Raw genomic sequence first — 19,240 nt, forward strand, 5'->3', positions numbered from 1 at the left:
CTTGGGTCTTTCGCAAATTTGTTTTTCAAAATTTATAATGAGCATTTTCTTTTAGAAAGCCTAAAAATTATTTTTAATTTTATTTCATTGTAGGTTTCCAAGCCATCCACCAGTGGTGTTTCATCTGAAAAGAGTGGGTTTGATCCTCCTCCTACAGCAAATATTAAACCTATGAATGCCCCTGTGGCTCCCTCAGCCTCTCCACGTTCACAGGCAGCCACTCAGGTTGTTCCTCCTTCTCGAGCCATTCCCACTGCAAGTATTCGCCCCATGGCTCCACCATCTGGAGGATCTGCACCACCTCAGGGCTCAACTATTATGGTAGTATCTCCATTAGAGACACACAGCGATGGCATGGTGTCTTCTACTGTCACTTTACCACAGGCCACAGTGACACCCACACCAGCCATATCTACCCCAACCCTTCTTACTACTGCCACCACGACTCCCTCTGCCACCACCACAATGACAACTACCCTCACTGCTACAGTTTCACCTACACCAGCATCTGTTTCTCTTACCACTCCTGTGGCAACTGCTGCTGCTATTTCATCCATTACAGCTTCACAATCATCTTCACAGTCTTCGAGTGCCACACAGTCAACTCTCGCATGTCAGTCATCTGCTTCCCAATCTACTACAGTGGTTGTGGAATCTACCCCTGCTACTCAGTCAACAATAGTAGCACAGTCTACACCAATAACAAAGGCATCAGGCTTGCAAACTGCACCAGCTGCATCCTCAACTGTTGCTCCTCAATCCACTTTAGCCAGTCAGTCAACATCAATGCAGCAGACAGCAGTGGCTAGTACATCTGTTGTTGCTCCAATTGTATCAGCAACTGCTGGAGCAACAGGGGTCACAGCAGTAGCTTCCTCTAAAGCACCAACAGGTTCAGTACCACATATAAGGCAGCAAGAATCACAAGAAGTGTCAGCAGATGCTTTGGTATCCCAAGCAATTGCTCTTGTGAGTCCTTTAAGTTCCCAAGAAGTAGCTGGTCCCTCAGGCATCACTTCACAGAAGAGAAAGTTAGAATCGGCTGAAGCAGTTACCAATACTAAAGATGCAAAACGTTCTTGTTTGGAAGAAGATGCTCATCTCTCTGCTGAAGATGCTGGACCATCATCATCTCATGCTGAGCAAGAAAATGATGATGCAAGTCGTACTCCAGATAATGAAGAAGATGTCATTCTCTTAGAATCTGATGATGAACCTGAAGAATATGCTGATCAGGGTGATGAAGATGATGAGGAGGATGAGGAAGATGATGAAGAAGAGGAAGATGAACATATGGATGACGAGGATCAGAATCAAGGTATTCATCCTATTGAAACAGATGATGATGACAATGAAGCAATGGATCATGATGAAGCAAACAGAGAATGCAGTCGTGGTCTTGATTCAGAGGTTGGTCAAAATACAAGAGAGGCTGTAGAAGATTTAGGAGATGCTGAAGCAGAAGCCTCATCTCAAGTATCAGCAGATGCTGAGGACTCATGTGGTGAATCACAAGAAACACCAAGTGAAAGTCATCGTCCTCAGCCCTCTGCAGGACCAAGTCAGCCATCGTCATCTAGTCGAGGGGTTGATGTTCCTTCTCAAACCAGTTCTCGAACACCACTTGTTCTCCCACGACCTGTTGTTAGACAAGAAAGGCTTGGTTCAGTAGGCCGCCAGACTTTAGCACCCTTCAATCAGTTACCTCAGTATGAAGAAGGAGGAGATGATAGTATAGTGCCATCCACACCCACCCTGTTTGTTCCAAGGCGTGGAGATGGATTCTCTGAAGCGGTTAGCTCACCACAAGTGCCCTCTGGTGGATTCGTGTTTGGCTCTAACCCTGAATTGTCTAATCCGCCACAGACAAGTGAGTGTTTATTTTTTGTTGCATATATTTTTGGTATTGATTGAGAGGGTGAAGGCATGTACAGAGCATCAGATTGGGGAAGAGCAGTGTGGTTTCAGAAGTGGTAGAGGATGTGTGGATCAGGTGTTTGCTTTGAAGAATGTATGTGAGAAATACTTAGAAAAGCAAATGGATTTGTATGTAGCATTTATGGATCTGGAGAAGGCATATGATAGAGTTGATAGAGATGCTCTGTGGAAGGTATTAAGAATATATGGTGTGGGAGGCAAGTTGTTAGAAGCAGTGAAAAGTTTTTATCGAGGATGTAAGGCATGTGTACGTGTAGGAAGAGAGGAAAGTGATTGGTTCTCAGTGAATGTAGGTTTGCGGTAGGGGTGTGTGATGTCTCCATGGTTGTTTAATTTGTTTATGGATGGGGTTGTTAGGGAGGTGAATGCAAGAGTTTTGGAAAGAGGGGCAAGTATGAAGTCTGTTGGGGATGAGAGAGCTTGGGAAGTGAGTCAGTTGTTGTTCGCTGATGATACAGCGCTGGTGGCTGATTCATGTGAGAAACTGCAGAAGCTGGTGACTGAGTTTGGTAAAGTGTGTGAAAGAAGAAAGTTAAGAGTAAATGTGAATAAGAGCAAGGTTATTAGGTACAGTAGGGTTGAGGGTCAAGTCAATTGGGAGGTGAGTTTGAATGGAGAAAAACTGGAGGAAGTGAAGTGTTTTAGATATCTGGGAGTGGATCTGGCAGCGGATGGAACCATGGAAGCGGAAGTGGATCATAGGGTGGGGGAGGGGGCGAAAATTCTGGGAGCCTTGAAGAATGTGTGGAAGTCGAGAACATTATCTCTGAAAGCAAAAATGGGTATGTTTGAAGGAATAGTGGTTCCAACAATGTTGTATGGTTGCGAGGCGTGAGCTATGGATAGAGTTGTGCGCAGGAGGATGGATGTGCTGGAAATGAGATGTTTGAGGACAATGTGTGGTGTGAGGTGGTTTGATCGAGTAAGTAACGTAAGGGTAAGAGAGATGTGTGGAAATAAAAAGAGCGTGGTTGAGAGAGCAGAAGAGGGTGTTTTGAAATGGTTTGGGCACATGGAGAGAATGAGTGAGGAAAGATTGACCAAGAGGATATATGTGTCGGAGGTGGAGGGAACGAGGAGAAGAGGGAGACCAAATTGGAGGTGGAAAGATGGAGTGAAAAAGATTTTGTGTGATCGGGGCCTGAACATGCAGGAGGGTGAAAGGAGGGCAAGGAATAGAGTGAATTGGAGCGATGTGGTATACCGGGGTTGACGTGCTGTCAGTGGATTGAATCGGGGCATGTGAAGCGTCTGGGGTAAACCATGGAAAGCGGTGTAGGTATGTATATTTGCGTGTGTGGACGTATGTATATACATGTGTATGGGGGTGGGTTGGGCCATTTCTTTCGTCTGTTTCCTTGCGCTACCTCGCAAACGCAGGAGACAGCGACAAAGCAAAAAAAAAAAAATATATATATTTTTTGGTAAATGTGTATATAAGGAATATTAGCTTAAGAAATAGAAAGAAACTTCAGAATAGATTACTTTCTCTTTCATTACTTATTGTACAATAATAGAAAAGTCAGGTCACATTCTTCAAATTTATAGATTTATGATAACTTGAAATTTTCAAATACTTAGAAATTTTTATTGAGCTTTATCTATAGGTGGTTTGGCTCAGATGGCAGAAGGAGGTCTTATTGATGACACCAGAATAGATCTAGGACAGCTGGATGAAGGCAACAGATCTCAGCCAAGTACTCCTCAGCACCGCTCACCAACAGGTAGCTCATTTACGTGCTTGATGTAGTACGCTGGTTTTGTATGAACGTGATATTTGTTTATTTATTTATTATACTTGATCACCATCTCCCGCATCAGAGGCAGCACCAAGAAGCACACACATATATACACATTCGCCATTTCCCACATTAGTGAGGTAGCGTTAAGAACAGAGGACTGAGCCTTAGAGGGAATATCCTCTCTTGGCCTCCTTCTCTGTTCCTTCTTTTGGAAAATTAGAAACGAGAGGGGAGGATTTCCAACCCCGCGCCCCTTCCCCTTCTAGTCGCCTTCTATGACACGCAGGGAATACATGGGAAGTATTCTTTCTCCCTTATCCCCAGGGATTATTATTTATTGTTATTATTATGTATTATTATGCATTATCTCAGAAAGCAAAAATGGGTATGTTTAAAGGAATAGTGGTTGCAACAAAGTTGTATGGTTGCGAGGCGTGGGCTATGGATAGAGTTGTACGCAGGAGGGTGGATGTGCTGAAAATGAGATGTTTGAGGACAATATGTGGTGTGAGGTGGTTTGATCGAGTAAGTAATAATAGGGTAAGAGAGATTTGTGGTAATAAAAAGAGTGTGGTTGAGAGAGCAGAAGAGGGTGTTTTGAAATGGTTTGGTCACATAGAGAGAATGAGTGAGGAAAGATTGACTAAGAGGATATATGTGTCAGAGGTGGAGGGAATGAGAAGTGGGAGACCAAATTGGAGGTGGAAAGATGGAGTGAAAAAGATTTTGAGTGATCGGGGCCTGAACATGCAGGAGGGTGAAAGGCGTGCAAGGAATAGAGTGAATTGGAACGATGTGGTGTACCGGGGTCGACGTGCTGTCAATGGATTGAACCAGGGCATGTGAAGCGTCTGGGGTAAACCATGTAAAGTTTTTATGGGGCCTGGATGTGGAAAGGGAGCTGTGGTTTCAGTGCATTATACATGACAGCTAGAGACTGAGTGTGAACGAATGTGGCCTTTGTTGTCTTTTCCTAGCGCTACCTCACGCACTGGCGGGGGGAGGGGTTTGTCATTCTATGTGTGGTGGTATGTTTGAAGGAGTAGTAGTCCAACAATATTATATGGTTGCGAGGCATGGGCTATAGATAGGGTTGTACGGAGGAGGGTGGATGTGTTGGAAATGAAATGCTTGAGGACAATATGTGGTGTGAGGTGGTTTGATTGAGTAAGTAATGAAAAGGTAAGAGAGATGTGTGGAAATAAAAAGAGTGTGGTTAAGAAAGTAGAAGAGGGTGTGTTGAAATGGACTTATGGAGAGGATGAGTGAGAAAATATTGACAAAGAGGATATATGTATCAGAGGTGGAGGGAACAAGGAGAAGCAGCAGACCAAATTGGAGATGGAAGGATTGGATGAAAAAGATTTTGAGCAATCTGGGCCTGAACATACAGGAGGGTGAGAGGCATGCAAGGAATAGAGTTAATTGGAACGATGTGGTAGACCAGGGTCGACATGCTGTCAATGGACTGAACCAAAGCATATGAAATGTCTGGGGTGAACCATGGAAAGGTCTGTGGGGAGCTGTGGTTTTGTTTTATTACACATGACAGCTAGAGACTGAGTGTGCATGAATGTGGCCTTTTTTTGTCTGTTTTTCTGGTGCTAACTCGCTGAAGCAGTGGGTAACAACGCTGTTTCTTATGGGGCAGGGTAGCTTCAGGAATGGATGAAGGCTAGCAAGTATGAATATGTACATATGTATATGTTGATATGTGTATGTATGTATATGTGTGTGTATGGGCGTTTATGTATATGAGCAGATGGGACATTTCGTCTTGTTTCCTGGCACTACCTCACTGATGCAGGGAACGGCGATCCAGTATGGTAATGATAGCAATGAAAATGATAAAAAATTTTCTGTTATTGTTGATATGTATTTTGTTTTCATGAATGTTTTGAAAAATTTATTTACTGCAGCTGACTTAAGTGCAGAGGGAGGAGTGAGCACTAGTGAAGGAGATTCAGGACATCGTGATCCTCCTACAATCATGGTAACAGGAGCAGAGCAGTCTAATGAAGAGAACTCACAGGACTCGGAAGAGAATTTTACTGAAGCAGATTCCATGGCTGCAGAGGTTGGGGAAGAAGATGTAGATGAAGATGAAGATGATGGTGGAGCAGATGCAGATGATGATGGTATGGAGACTGTTTAATTGAATGGGTGTGTCATAGCTGCTTTGTCCGTACTACTGTTTATGTAATTGCTATTTTATGGAAAATTTGACTCTAATGTTTCACAAAGTTAGGTGCTCCTCTTTCTAAAAATTTAATTTATTTTTCATCGTGGTCATTCTTCCCTCATATTCAGTTTATTTCTCATGCATGTTTCCACAGTCTCTTTTGTGTACATACTAATGTTTTTGCATCTTACCTAATATTTAGATATTTGATATTCTTGTCATGTTGACATGGCAGAAACAAATACTACCAGTGCTCAGAATGGCAGTCACAACAAGGTTGTCATGCCTAAATCTGCTAAACATTATCAGCATCAAAAACAAGCCCATAGCATTACTTAGCCTGCTCTTAGAATGAAATATACATTGAGTCCCCTCTGTGCTCCAGTGGGTACCGTCTTCATTGATGTTTTTAATTCTAAGTAGTTCATTTCCAATACTTATCAGTGTAGGTTGTGAAAGATTTTTGCACACATCCAGACTGTGGTTTTACTTGCCTTCAAGGTTGATGTTAGTAAACAGCAGATTTGTGTTAGAGTATAAGCATCATCATTGTTTCTCCTCTCATGTCTTGAAGTCCAGCAGTATTCTAATCATGAGAGTTTTAGTACTTTGAAGAGCACCATGATCAATTTCTTTGGTGTTATCTTGAAGGTCTGCAAAATCCAGCTTACCATCTTTTAGGAGGAAGCAAGTGTTACCTTCTTTTGTTTGCTAGAGGAAAAATTGTTAGGCATTTACATTCCGAGGTCTTTCACAGTGTTCTGTCATGATATGGTGGTGTCTGTTTCCATCTGGTGTTCTGTGCTGTGTTCAGTTTTTCAGTTGTCCCCATAACAAAAGGAGTTCCCCATAACAAAGGAGTAAGGAGTTCGAACTTATCCTTATTTTAAAGTATGTTTTTGGTGGGCATCAGATTTATTGTTTGTCAGTTTATAGTGTATTAGTGTTGTTTGCTAATGAGATTTTCATACTCATTCTAGTATCATCTGCAAAGAATGATATGAAACTGCAACACATACTAAAACCCCTCACAACTTTCCCATCTATTTTGATGGCTCTGTAATTCTGCCACTCACCTTAGTAGACATAATTGGCATCACTCTTAACATCTAACCGGTTTGAAAACTCCTCTACATGTATAGCCTAGTAGGCCTCACAAGAAATTGGATTCCTGTTCAGATGTGAATTTTTTTGTTTGAATGGTTGCTTCTGATATGCAAAGGATTAATCTGTCCTCATTTGGAGTACTACCCTCATGTTTGTGGAGGCTCTTGGTTTATGGACTGACCTGACTGAGTCAGGTCCAAAGCAGTTAGACTTATCAGCTCTCTCACTTTGACCTTGAAAATTTTAAATGAGGTTGTGTCAGATGTTTTGCTGATGTTTATGAACACTAGTATTTTGTAGGACATGAGATGTGGTTGGTTGAAGCCATCCAGTATATGTCATGTGAAGTCTGTGTGTTGTGGTGTTGGATTTGAAGTCATGGTATTTTCGTGAGAGTGGGATATATTGTTTGATTTGGTTTTGGATCAGTTTTTCACAAAGTTTGGTCACAGTTGACAGTGATATAGGGTGGTTGGAGGAAGGGGAGCTGGATGTTTTGGAAGATTTTATGACTGATATTATGTTTGCATGTTTCCAGATGTTAGGGATTTTGTTGTATAACAGAGCAGAGAATTGTTAAGCAATGACAACAACTTTACACAAACTTTGTGATACCTTCCCTTCTCATGCCTGATGGGCAAGTGAGCTGATATGCCTTGTATAAGCATTTGGTACCCAAATGTAATCCCACACCATCCACTCCCTCCAAGAGATTAGCCTTGAAATGCTGCCAAAAGATCCCATTGCATATATTTATCAGTGTTGTCACTTTTACAGATGTTATGTATATAAATGGGTGGGGCAGTAAGCTTTTGTGTTCTGTGTAGGCATTTGGCACCCTTGTGGACCCATCACCTTAATACCCAGAACTTAGCCTTGAAATTGTGATGTGAAATCTCAGTGCATATATGTAGGTGTATGTATATATATACAAGGGTGGAGTGGTTACACAGACAAATGTATGTATATGTGGCTAAGCAGTTCAAGGGTTAATAACTAGTAAATTGGACAATAGGTTGCAATTCTTTTAGGTAGTCTGGCTTCTTATTTAATGTGTATTTTTTCCAACCTCTTGTTGGATTGTTGACGTTTGTAAGTTCCCATAAGTTCTTCCTTTATTCATATACAGAAACAGGTCTCATATACCTCACATTTTAATTCATTAACTTTTTTAATCACAGTAATTGGTTTAGATGAAGATGATGAAGGAGAAGAGGCTGAAGCAGATAGACAGGCAAGTGAGGCAGAGGAGAGAGTTACTGGGGATAGCAGCAGTCAGCCAGCACCAGATGTTTCCAATGTACCTTCCTCCACCCCAAGCTCTTTACCATCCTCTTCACAGCAGCGTAGAATTACACCCATTACATGGGATGATTCTCCTCAGAGAATTCGTCGAGGTAAATCGTGTCTTAATACCAGGCATAAATTTGGATTTAAAAAATCTTTAAAAGTGGTAGGTGCTATATACCCAATATGTGTGTGTCAGGTTGAATTGTTTCTTTCAAACAGAAGTCAGCCAATAAGCAAGTAAAGTAATTGAGAATCATACGAATCACCTTGCTTAAATTGATGCTTACCATCAACTTGTCTCATCCCCCTTCTGCATATCTATACCTTATTTTTTTCACTTTTCCCCTAGTCACAGACAATAGTCCACATCACAGTCAGGCCTCAACTGAAATACCCAGGTTAATGAGAGGGAGAAAGAAGAGATGGGGAAAAGTGATTTTGGGAAAGTGAGAAACTTGTTTATTAAAATGTGCCTGGTCATAGTTATTAGGAGAAACTTGAGAAGGTAGAGAATTACAAAGCTTCGAGGTATATGGAAAGAAAGTTGTCAAAAGAACCTACCCTTTAGTTGCCACTGGCCCCACAGTAATCATGTGTCACAGCAGCTATCCAAGTATTTACTCTCAGTTTTCTTCTTCACCCACTTCCAAAATCTTATCAGCTTCATGAGCCATGTCGTCATTAGCTGATTTACCTTCTGATACTTTCCTTACCCTCAGCATGCTGCAGACCTGTCTCTGCTCTGACCTCTGTGTATATGTTTTATGGATTGTATACTTCATGTTTTATGAAGCCAATTTGCATTTTCCATTGACTGGGTAGATATTCTTTTTGTCTTTTTAATGTTAGATAAGTCATGGTAGATTTGAACACCCAAGGAAATGTCCCATCTTGCTCTTGCTCAGTATGAGTGAAAGTCATTTCACACAAGCATAGATTATGCCATCAAGAAATGTTTATGTGACCTTTATAAGAATATATTTCTTCAGCATAAACTGGTGGGCTCACCACATATTGTGGACAGCACAACGCATTCCTTGAGATGCGCATACACTTCAGTATAACTTACAAATAAATTTTTTTTTTTTTTTTTTTTTTTTTAGTACTAAGGAAAAATTAATAAAGGAAAAATGCAGGAGAATGAACTGAAAATTTTTATCATAGCTCTACAGGGTAATGTCTACCACAGCAGTCTAAACAGAGAAGAATAAAATAATGTCTTTTAGAATGTTTTGATTAACTTGGCAGTGATATATGTGACACCTAGCCACAAATGGTATTCAATAAAGTTTATACCTCCACATTCTTCTTCCTGCCTTATGATGCACCATTCACCCAATAAATCCATCTTTTGCAAATGCTTCACCACACATTAAAGGAAATCTCATTTTTAATGTTGGATTTTTCCTCCAACTAAGGTCGTGGCTTCCCGATGAGTCGTGGAGGAAGGAGATTTATGAGAGGCCTTAACCTTGGTGGTCAAGGGTTTAATCCTATGATGCATGCACCACCTCTTATGCGTGGTGGACCTCAGCGAGCCAGAAGATCACGCCCAGGACCTTTCTCAAGGGGCCCTCCTATGTAATCATTAAGCTGTTTTATTTAGATGTAAGTCTGGTGTACTTTTAGTTTTGTACTTATGTTACAGTAAAAGTGGTCATCTAGCTTTTTTCAGTGGTTTATAAGCTGTAGCATGACTCAGTAAGACAGTCTGACAGATATTAGTAATCATAGTAAGTCAAAGTAAATATTTGTGTTACCATATTGTGATTAATTATTATGTACCAAGAACATGAACTGTATATTTTAATTGAATAGATTTAAATATACTACATGAGCTTCATAGTTAATTGAGGTTCATGTTTATGCTAATTTAATTTGTTTACGAATTTCATATATAGGCATGTTAAAATTTTTTTGGTATAATAAAATCATCATCCCCAGTAAATACTGTATTTGTCACAGTTTTCTAGAGATAATCTTTTTTTAATAAGATTTTGTTAGTATTGTAAAGATTCAATTTTTCATCTTTAAATCTATCTACCTATCTATATCTCTGACATCTCTTCCCTCTTGGAACTCCCACAAGGGATGGCCATGGCAAAGTAGTCCATTTATTCTTCCTTTGTTTCTCTTCCTCCACCATATTTGCCCATGTCACAGGTGGCTTTCCACTCACACCAATCTCTTTACAATTACTATCATACACTCTCCTTGTAAACTCCCAATTTTGCATCCTTTCCTTATACCCAAACCCCCTCAAAGTATTATGTTTCACCCATTCTACCCCTCCACAGTTCATTCCCATTGCATTCTTTGTCATACCACATCTCTCATATACCCTTTCATTTATATATTCATTCCATCCAGTCACACCACTTTTGGGCTGCATAGGTCAGGGTTGGGAGGACTGTGTGGGTCCTTGATCCTCTCTTCACTTCCATACTTACACCTCTACCCTTCATTATTCTATTTAAGGGACCCAGTGACTCTTTTACCCTGTACTGCTCTCTCCCTTATCTCCTTCCATTTCACCACACTTACCCAAGACTGCTCCCAGATACTTAAATTCCTTCACTTCTTTCAGTCTTTTTCCCTCCATATCCACAGCACAATTTAGTACACTTTCTTCTTTCATCCTTTATGGTTTTACAAAATTTATTCTTTCGCTCTGTTTCCTTTCAAACATCCTTACTTAACGTTTGCATTTACCTTCAGTCTCCTCTGCATACACACATAATAAGATTTACAACCTTCTGCAACTTCCCTTCACTCTCTGCAAACAGGCTTGCCTCTAGCCACCATATCTCACCATCACACTCCGTCTGTGCACCCCTTTTCCCTAATTTTGCTTTCATCTCTCTTATGTTTGAAGAATGCTTGTGAGAAGTGCTTAGAAAAACAGATGGTTCTGAATGTAGCATTTTTGGATCTAGAAAGGCATATGATGGGGTTGATAGAGATGCTTTATGGAAGGTCTTAGAGTATATGGTGTCAGAGGTAAAGTGCTAGAAGTAGTGAAGCGTTTTTACCAAGGATGTAAGGCATGTGTACGAGTAGGAAGAGAGGAGAGTGATTGGTTCCCAGTGAAGGTCGGTCTTCGGCAGGGGTGTGTGATGTCCCCATGATTGTTTAATTTGTTTATCGATGGGGTGGTTAAGGTGATGAATGCAAGAGTTTTGGGGATTAGAGGGACTGGGAAGGTGGTCTGTTGTTTTTCTCCAATGATACAGCACCAGTGGCTGATTCGAGTGAGAAACTTCAGAAGTTGTTGACTGAGTTTGGAAAAGTGTGTGAAAAGAGAAAGTTGAGAGTAAATGTGAATAGGAGCAAGGTTATTAGGTTCAGTAGGGTTTTTTGTCTGTTTTCCTGGGCTTCCTCGCTGAAGCAAGGGGTAGCGATTTTGTTTCCTATGGGGTGGGGTAGCACCAGGAATGGATGAAGGCAAGCAAGTATGAATATGTACATGTGTATATATGTATATGTCTGTGTATGTGTATGTATATGTTTATATGTTGATATGTATATATATGTTATGTGCATGTATGGGCATTTATGTGTATATGTTTGTATATGAGTGGATGGGCCATTCTTTGTCTGTTTCCGGGCACTACCTTGCTGATGCAGGAAATAGTGACCAGATATAATAATAATAATACATCAAAAAGCCACGGTGACATCACACAGCCCTGCTTCTTACCTACATGTATCCCAAAACAATCACTCAGTTCTCCATCCACTCTTGTGCATGAATTTGCTCCTTTATAGAAGGCTTTTACACCATCCAACAGTTTTCTCCCTGTACCATATATCTTTAACACATCCCACAAAGCATTCCAGATCCATAAAAGCATACAACTTCTTACCTTTCGCTAAATACTTTTCCACAGTCATCTTTACTACATCCCTACCTTTCCTAAAACCCACTTGCTCTTCACTTATTCTGTGTTCTGTCACTTGCATCACTCTGTCAATTAATATTCATGCATACACTTTCCTGGTATACTTAAACTTATTCCCATGTAATTGGTACCTGCATCCTTCGCACCTTTTCCTTTGAATAAAGGAATAATAATGGCTTTCACTCAGTCCTCATACACAACTTTCTGTTTCCATGCCAAATTACATATAAGCTGCCTCCACTCTATCACCTTCTCCATACTTAAGCATTTCAGCTGTAATCTCATCCATTCCAGATGCCTTTCCTATCTTCAGCCTCATTATTGCCCTTCATACCTCCCTCTTTGCTGGTGGCCCCATGCACTTGTATCCTCTACCTTTCTTCCTCCATACCCATGCATGTAACAACTGCTGCCTTCCCTTCTCCCACATTCATCATTTCTCCAAAATACTTTTTCCATCTTCCTTTCACTTCCTCCTCCTGATTCAGCAATTCCATTTCCTTACTTCTCACATTAACATTTCCACTCTTACATCCACCTCTTTCCTTTTTCACCTACAAGAATAGTTTCTTGTTTTATTCCAAAACTTTTCCTTAACTTTCTTACAAAATCTTCATCTACTCTTTCTTTGCTTTCCTCCTATCAGCTTCTTAACATTCCGCTTACATATTTTGTATTCTTTCCTCCTCCTTTGCTGAACTTCCACTGGTACATTCCTATTGAGCAATCTACCATATGCCTTTTTCTTTTCTTCCACAGCATTTCTAATGTCTTCTGTCCTCCATGCATTGCCCATTTTATTTCTGTATCTCACTACCTTGTATTCAACTACTGATTCTCCAACCTTTACTAGTATTTCTAAACATTTTAAACACCTCTTCACACATGACATACCTACATTCACTGCACTTCCATCTAAGCTTTCAGTTACCCTCCTTTCATACTTCATGTATTTTACCTCTCCATTCTTCTTTACACCATACCTCTGGGCCCAAGCTATCAGATAAATTTTCACCCTTTTATTAGCACAAGAAATAAATGAAGTATAGAATGGTTGTGGACAGTGGCGTTAGTGCTGTATGAAAAGAAAAATTAAGGTTTTTGAAGACAATTTGCAACTGATAACTAAATGTTATGTAATAAGTGGGTGCATTTAGAAATAATGATTGTGAATATCAGATGGTAGTGAAAGGTAAGTAACGAAATTGAATTACCTCATCTTTATAAACAGAGAAGACTGATGAGTTTTCTTAGAAAGGATAAAAAAAAAAATCAAATACAAAATATAGTTTTAATATTTGAGAGGGATTTTAGTGGCACAATGAATTAAATTCAAACAGTTGTATAGGAATTAGTTATACAGTTGACCATAATAAAAAGTTAATTGAAACCATGACTAGGAACTAGAATACAGAATACTGGCTGGTAAGACTTCCACTTAAATGATGTGATATGTAAAAACATGCACATATGCAACCAGTGGACAGAGTTGGATGCAGTTAATACAGCTTGAGCATCCAAATGATGATCATGTTGGAAGAATAAATACTTCTTTGGAAAATATCTGATATTTTTATCAGTTACTGAACTTGATAATCAGCAAATTGTGGAAAAACATGGGCTGTACTTCAAGAGAAAAATTTGAAAGGTTGTTTATTTATTTTCTTCTAATTCTTATTTGTCATAAACTTTTTACAAACCCTTATGGAACATCAGAAGAACCATTCCTTGAGATTCAAAATTTTGAAATTTTCTCCGTAAGAAATTAAGAACAATTAAACATAAAATGTAATCTGTTGAAAAAAAATTTTCAAACATATTGCCTGAAATTATCTTAAATCAGGGCCATGAATTTTTATTCCTTGATATGTAATAATGACATTTTTTGAAAAATCTGAAGAATTAATGTAACAGTTATTACTGTTATTAGTTGTGTTATGGAATTTAGTTTGCTGAAGTTCATTGTAGGTTCATGTGCACACATCATTGGTATATTGTTAAGACTGTTCTACATTAGCAACCTGCTGAAAAACTATTAGAAGTTAACTACTGTAAATATACTCTCAAAGTTTCTGAAGATTACATTTTTTATGATATCCATACAGTGTCAGGTTCATACCAAATTTTACAAAGCTAAGTGTATTTATCAGCATATGTGTAGACAAAGATTTTGGAAAATATATATACTATCACTTCAGATAACATAGACCATGAAATGAGTGGTTATATTCCCATCTTTTGTTGCACCTTCCAACCCACTTGAACTTCATTTTGAACATAATACTGTATCTGTTAATTCCTCAAGTGAACTGTTTTGCGTGTTGGACAGTGTGAGGGGGGTCTTAATTTTTAAGAGGACAACTTTTTTCTTCACGATGGAGGTTTCAGTCATAGACAAAAGTTTGCATCAAGGCCAAGCAGTAATTAAAGTATGAAGAGGTAAGTGAAAGGCCAAAAGAATTGGCAAGGAAAAGTATTTTCAAAATTTGGAGAAAGTGAAAAACTTGTCTTTTAAAAAGTGCCTGGTCATAGTTGTTGGTAAAGCCATTAGAGGGTAGACAGGTCCATATCAGAATGACCTACCCTTGAGTTGCAAATGACCACACACTGGTCACGCGATGCAGCAGCTTGTCAAGTATTGCATGGTCTAGCTAGAGGTGAGGGCACACAAGCAGTCAGTTCTTATGAGCAAAAACCAAAGTAATACCTATAGAAAAGGTAAAGTGAACATAGGGCAAGTGGCTAAAGTTTTGAAGTTAACCTGGAAGATTTCATGAGCCAGAACCACCCTAGGTGTGAGAGCAGTACTTCGTAAAAGGATGGATAAATTGTTTGTATTAATGGAGCAACTGTTCTGAGGAAAAGAAATTATGACTTAAAGATAGGACTCCCATTTTTTTATGAGGCAGACTTGGCTATTTCTGTTATGTAAGGTTTGCAAGACAGTGTGGATTTTACAGAAATACCAAGTGTGTTCATTGAGTCAATAAGTGAAATTACAGACCTTTCAAAACAAAGGAAAGTTCCGAGGAATTTTCAAACGAGATGAAAAGCAATTGGGTCCTGGAGACATTAAACTTACAGATTTTTTCTATCCCTCTGAGATATCCTGTCCAAGTCTAAATCTATTGAGGAAGTTGTGTCAATATGAGATGCAAATCAGGTGAGAGAAGAAAGAGCAGATTTGAAGGATGTGGACTAGTGCAGTGTTAATTCAGCATATGAGTGCATTTAGTTATTTCTGGAAGAAAGGAAATCATTGATAAAAAGGAGCAAAAGTGTAGGGCACAGGACAGAAACTTGAGGGACACTATTATTGATGGAGAAAGTGAGAAAGACTGATCCATCAGCAACCATGGAGATAGACTGGCCAGAGAGGGAACCACAATAAGGAGGGACACCAAAAGAGGGTAGCTGAGAGGTAAGACCCCAATACCACACCCTGTGAAAAGTTTTGGATACATGGAAACTATATAGGATTTCCCAAAATCACTCGGAGAAGATGACCAGACATTAGTAAAACAGGAAAGAATATCACCAGTGGAACTTGCTTTAGAAAAGCTATACTGGTGATCAGAGAGGACTGTGTGATTCAAGACATCTGAGGATATGGGAGATGAGGAGGGATTCAAAGACCTTGGAATTAGTAAATGTCAGAGCATCAGGATTATGGTTAGAATGCTCACCCTTTTTAGGGATGGGATGTACCAATGCATGCTTCCAAGAAGGAAATGTTCTTGTTTTTAAACAAAAATGGAACAAAGCAAGCACAGGCACAAGTTTAGAGGCACAGTCTTTCAGTACACAGGAATGGATGCAGTTAGGTCCATAAGCCTTCCTCATGTCCAGAGAAAGAAGCACTTTTTGGATGGTTCATAAGGGCATAGGATTTATATTATGTAATGCTCTGGTGTTTTTGCAATGAGTGGTTTCAGCTAATTAATGACTTGCTTTTGGGAAAGTATTAATTACTTATTTACAGTTACCCAAGGACCATTTTCAGTGAAAGTTCTGGCATTACCCTGGACCTCTTTCAAAAGATTCCTGCAGCCCAAGCTGTGCTACTTCCAGTAGCAGGGAAATGCAAACTCCAGTGGAGTGATAAGTTCTTTGACAAGACTGTGTTCCCAATGATAAAGCCTCACCAGATTTGGGTGACTTTTCACCCACAGTGTAACCTCTTGCTGGTAGAACCCAGTAACACCTTGGTCAAGTGATCTGGTTTATTATTACATACCCACAAGATGATTACTACCAACTTTATTGTATTGTCTTTGTCATAAGAAAAAATTAAAAACATTAAAAGATATATATTGTAAACAGAAAACTGTAATAAAGTTTGCAAATGCTAAGGGTACATGAAATTGATGGGGGTCCCAAAGGTAATAATCTTAATCTGTCCAATCCACTGTGAAGTGAGATGACTGAGACACTGTTATGAGTCTTGTCATTACCACCATGGATGCTACCAAAATCTAACTGGTGAATTGTTACAAAATTGTTCACCTAGGTTCAGGGTATGTTCCTCCAGCCACTGTCCATAATGACCTCATAAATGCAAAATAGAAAGTTGAGAAAGCACTCGCATTTATCTATGAATGATTGTCATCAGCTTGTAAAGACTTCTTTCCATTGAAATAGTTAACAACAGAAAACATTCAAGACCATCAGCAAAGTGGCTTCTAAGTTTAAAAATCTCTTTCTGAGATCTTAATCTTTCAAAATGAATGACAAATTTAAAGGGAAACTTAAAGTGAGTGACATATATTTTAACACTCTTTGGGCACATTTCCATGTGCTCCTACAGTAGTTGAAGGTCATGTCATTTGGGAACATTTCCATGTAATTCCACAGTAGTTGGAGGTCTTGTCAAGCTCAGCAAATCCAAATTGATGGAGAAAGGTTACGTCCCTTGTGAACGAAAATCAGAGAGAAGGATTCTTGTTTAAATATTGGATGCAATAACTGTTTTTCAACGTTATTTAGGGTGTTCTACTTTTAGCTATGAAGATCAGTTTTGTCAATGACCCTTAAAATAATTAACTTCTCTTTTACAAAAAAGATGTAAACAGCAACAGACCAGAGGGTCTATTTAAGGCTGTTTGTGATAGCAGAAGGATCAGAACACAACAGCTTAGTGTGGAGAGGGTAGGAAAGGATATATATCTCCTTTGACTCCTCTTATAAAAAAAATTCTCTACCCTGTTGCACATCTCACAAAGCCTATGGCCTTCCCTTTAATCTCTGTTTGTGGAATCCAAAAAGCACGTCTTTCATAAATCTGCCTGGATCTTTGATGCCTGTTCCCTCTGGGAACTCTCATCAAGGGGTGGCCATGGCAAGTTCCTAGTTATCTCTGTCCTTACATGCCCTCCGTGCATACACCATTCCATATATTCTTCCTCTGTTTCTCTCCCTCCAGTATCCCTCCACCCTATTTGTCACAAATGACAGAAACTAGGTTGCATGACTGATTTAAAGAAAAGTACTTATGATGACAGCTTATCAACCGTTTACTGTATCATTCCAGTTCACTCTATCCCATGCACGCTGTCCATGTTTAGTCCCCAATCACTCAGATATTTTTCACTCCATCCCTCCATCTCAAGTTTGGTATCCCCATTCTTCTTGTTCCTTCCACTTCTGACACACATATCCTCTGTATCAGCCTTTCTTCACTCATTCTCTCCATATGTCTAAACCATTTCAACACCCTCTTTAGCTTTCAAGCTCTTTGAACCACACTCTTTTTCTTTACACCTTTCTCTTACCCCTCCATTACTTACTCGATTAAACCATTTCACACTACACACTGTACTCAAACATATCATTTCCATTACATCCACCCCCCTCCGCACAGCTTTATTTATAACCCATGCCTTGCATCCGTATAATATTGCTGGGACTACTCTACCTCTACACATACCTATTTTAGCCCTTCCAGATAATGTTCTCTCTTTCCACACATACCTCGCCCACCCTATGATTCGCTTCCAGTTTCATGGTTCCATTTGCTGCTAATTCCACTCCCAGATACCCAAAACTTTTTACTTCCTCCAATTTTCTCCAGTCAAACTTACATCCCAACTAACTTGACCTTCAACCCTGCTGAACCTACGAACTTTGCTCTTATTCACATTTATTCTCAACCTTCTCCTTTCACACACTTTTCCAAACTCAGTCTCCAGCTTCTGCAGTTTTTCACTCAAATCAGCCACCATTGCTGTATCATCAGTTAACAACAACTGACTCATTTCCCAAGCCCTCTCATCCCCAACAGAATGCATACTTGGCCCTCTCTTCAAAACTCTTTCATTTACGTCCCTAACCATCCCATCCATAAACAAAGTAAACAACCATGGGGACATCACACATCCCTGCTTCAGACCGACCTTCACTGAGAACCAATCACTTTCCTCTCTTCTTACTCATATACATGCCTTACATCCTTGATAAAAATGTCTCATTGCTTCTCTCCCATACCATGTACTCTTGAGACCTTCCACAAGGCATCTCTGTCATTCTTTTCTTTTTCCTTCTCCAGATCCATTAATGCTACATACAAATCCATCTGTTTTTCTAACTTTTTCTCACATTCTTTAAAGCAAACACCTGATCCTCTACCACTTCTGAAACCACACTGTTCCTCCCCAGTCTGATGCTCTATACATGCCTTCACCCTCTCAATCAATACCTTCCCATACAATTTCCCAGGAATACTCAACAAACTTATGCCTCTGTAGTTTGAACACTCACCTTTATCCCCTTTATCTTTGTACACTGGTACTATGCATGCATTCTGCCAATCCTCAGGCACTTCACCATGATCCATACATGCACTGAATATCCTTACCAACCAATCAAAAGCACAGTCACCCCCTTTCTTAATGAATTCAACTGCAATACCATCCAAACCCTTCCGCCATGCCAGATTTCATCTTCTGCAAGGCTTTCACTACCTCTTCTCTCTTAACCAAACCATTCTCCGACCCTTTCACTTCCCACACCATCTCCACCCAAACACCCTACATCTGCCATTCTGTCATCAAACACATTCAACAAACTTTCGGATACATATA

The 19,240-nt window shown here is 39.7% G+C and overlaps 1 protein-coding gene across 2 annotated transcripts in view; it reads left to right on the top strand.

Annotated features, from left to right (window-relative positions):
• Positions 1–10,207, top strand: part of LOC139755375 (uncharacterized) — a 110,847-nt gene extending 100,640 nt beyond the window's left edge. Inside the window, exons 36-40 of one of the 2 annotated variants that reach the window (XM_071673591.1) lie at positions 94–1,870; positions 3,534–3,662; positions 5,600–5,818; positions 8,151–8,366; positions 9,678–10,207. In XM_071673591.1, the coding sequence (XP_071529692.1) occupies positions 94–1,870; positions 3,534–3,662; positions 5,600–5,818; positions 8,151–8,366; positions 9,678–9,844 (2,508 nt within the window). In that variant the 3' untranslated portion in view covers positions 9,845–10,207. The remainder of the gene's footprint in view (positions 1–93; positions 1,871–3,533; positions 3,663–5,599; positions 5,819–8,150; positions 8,367–9,677) is intronic. The other variant, XM_071673592.1, reaches the window with a different exon arrangement.
• Positions 10,208–19,240: the final 9,033 nt, after the last annotated feature.

The sequence above is a fragment of the Panulirus ornatus genome, chromosome 19 (assembly GCF_036320965.1).
Source record: "Panulirus ornatus isolate Po-2019 chromosome 19, ASM3632096v1, whole genome shotgun sequence".
In the NCBI taxonomy this organism is placed as follows: domain Eukaryota; kingdom Metazoa; phylum Arthropoda; class Malacostraca; order Decapoda; family Palinuridae; genus Panulirus; species Panulirus ornatus.